The sequence below is a fragment of the Arabidopsis lyrata genome (genome assembly GCF_000004255.2).
Source record: "Arabidopsis lyrata subsp. lyrata unplaced genomic scaffold ARALYscaffold_8, whole genome shotgun sequence".
In the NCBI taxonomy this organism is placed as follows: domain Eukaryota; kingdom Viridiplantae; phylum Streptophyta; class Magnoliopsida; order Brassicales; family Brassicaceae; genus Arabidopsis; species Arabidopsis lyrata.
Window position 1 is genome coordinate 421,642 of NW_003302548.1, and position 1,001 is coordinate 422,642.

Consider the following 1,001-nt stretch of genomic DNA (forward strand, 5'->3'; position numbering starts at 1 on the left):
TTTATTTCAAAAACATATGGTATGTCCATTCACCATACTACCATAGTTTAGCTTCCATCGACTAGCTCCTAGTATTTTAGATACTCTGTCTTCTCTTTAAAGCTAATTGAAGAGACCCCTCATTGCCAAAACTCTCTGTTTTATCAGTTTCTCTTAACCGAAATTGCAACGATAAGTCATACTCGCGGTTTAATTCAGAACTCTTGGTTTGGGTGAGAAATGGTGTAAAAGAAGGATAGGTTTCGTTTTAACTCGCAGATTGAACAAGGTTATGTAAAAAATGGCAGATCTTCTCGTTTGAGGACTATGAAAATTGAAAACAGCTGGTTTTGATTAAAGTTTTAACAGAAATTTCACAAAATCTTTGTCTTTTTTTTTCTCAGGATATGAAGAGGTACCTGGAAAACTCGAAGTATCTGCCTAAGCTTAGCAATGAGATACCAAACCAAAGAAACTCAACTTACAAAGATCGTTTCACCAGTTTACACAATCTGGTTCTTGTCAAGGTTTGATCTCTTCAAAACCATTAGACTTTTTAACTTTCTTTTGGTTTCTGTCTTGATGGTTCTGTTTTGTTTTACAGTTTCAGAACGAAACGATTATCATCCCAAATGACTCAACTTGGTTCGGGTTTTACCCGGATGGTCAGGTCGAACCCGTTCTCCCGGCTAACAAGACAGCGCTCTACACCGAGGATTGGATCGGATTGAAAACATTGGATGCGGCTGGAAAAGTGAAGTTCGTGAGTGTACCAGGTGGACATCTCGAAATGGCAGATCATGATGTCCTCAAATACATCGTCCCGTATCTTCAGAATCAATCTTAGAGAAAAGACCCCAATCAGCTATACTAATTTATGCAATATCAAAAAAAAAGCTTAGTGATGATTGTATTCCGTATCTTTAGAATCAATCTTCTCCCGCTTAGTGCCCTGCGTCTGGAGGAGACTGTGGTACAACCCCCCCCTTTTTTTCTCTCTTTTTTTTTCCTTTTTCTCTTTT

General features: G+C 38.3%; 1 protein-coding gene across 1 annotated transcript; it reads left to right on the forward strand.

The window, feature by feature from the left end:
* The first annotated feature begins 43 nt into the window (after window positions 1-43).
* LOC9299439 (palmitoyl-protein thioesterase 1) lies at window positions 44-916 on the forward strand. Its single transcript, XM_002863317.2, has 3 exons — window positions 44-268; window positions 384-506; window positions 584-916. The coding sequence occupies exons 2-3, from the start codon at window positions 387-389 to the stop codon at window positions 824-826; spliced, it is 363 nt and encodes a 120-aa protein (XP_002863363.1). The 5' UTR covers window positions 44-268; window positions 384-386; the 3' UTR covers window positions 827-916.
* The last annotated feature ends 85 nt before the right edge of the window (window positions 917-1,001 follow it).

Coding starts and splice junctions, on each gene's coding strand:
- LOC9299439 (XM_002863317.2), top strand. CDS start 387: ATGAAGAGGTACCTGGAAAACTCGAAGTATCTGCCTAAGCTTAGCAAT. Junction 507..583: donor ACAATCTGGTTCTTGTCAAG/GTTTGATCTCTT, acceptor TTTGTTTTACAG/TTTCAGAACGAAACGATTAT.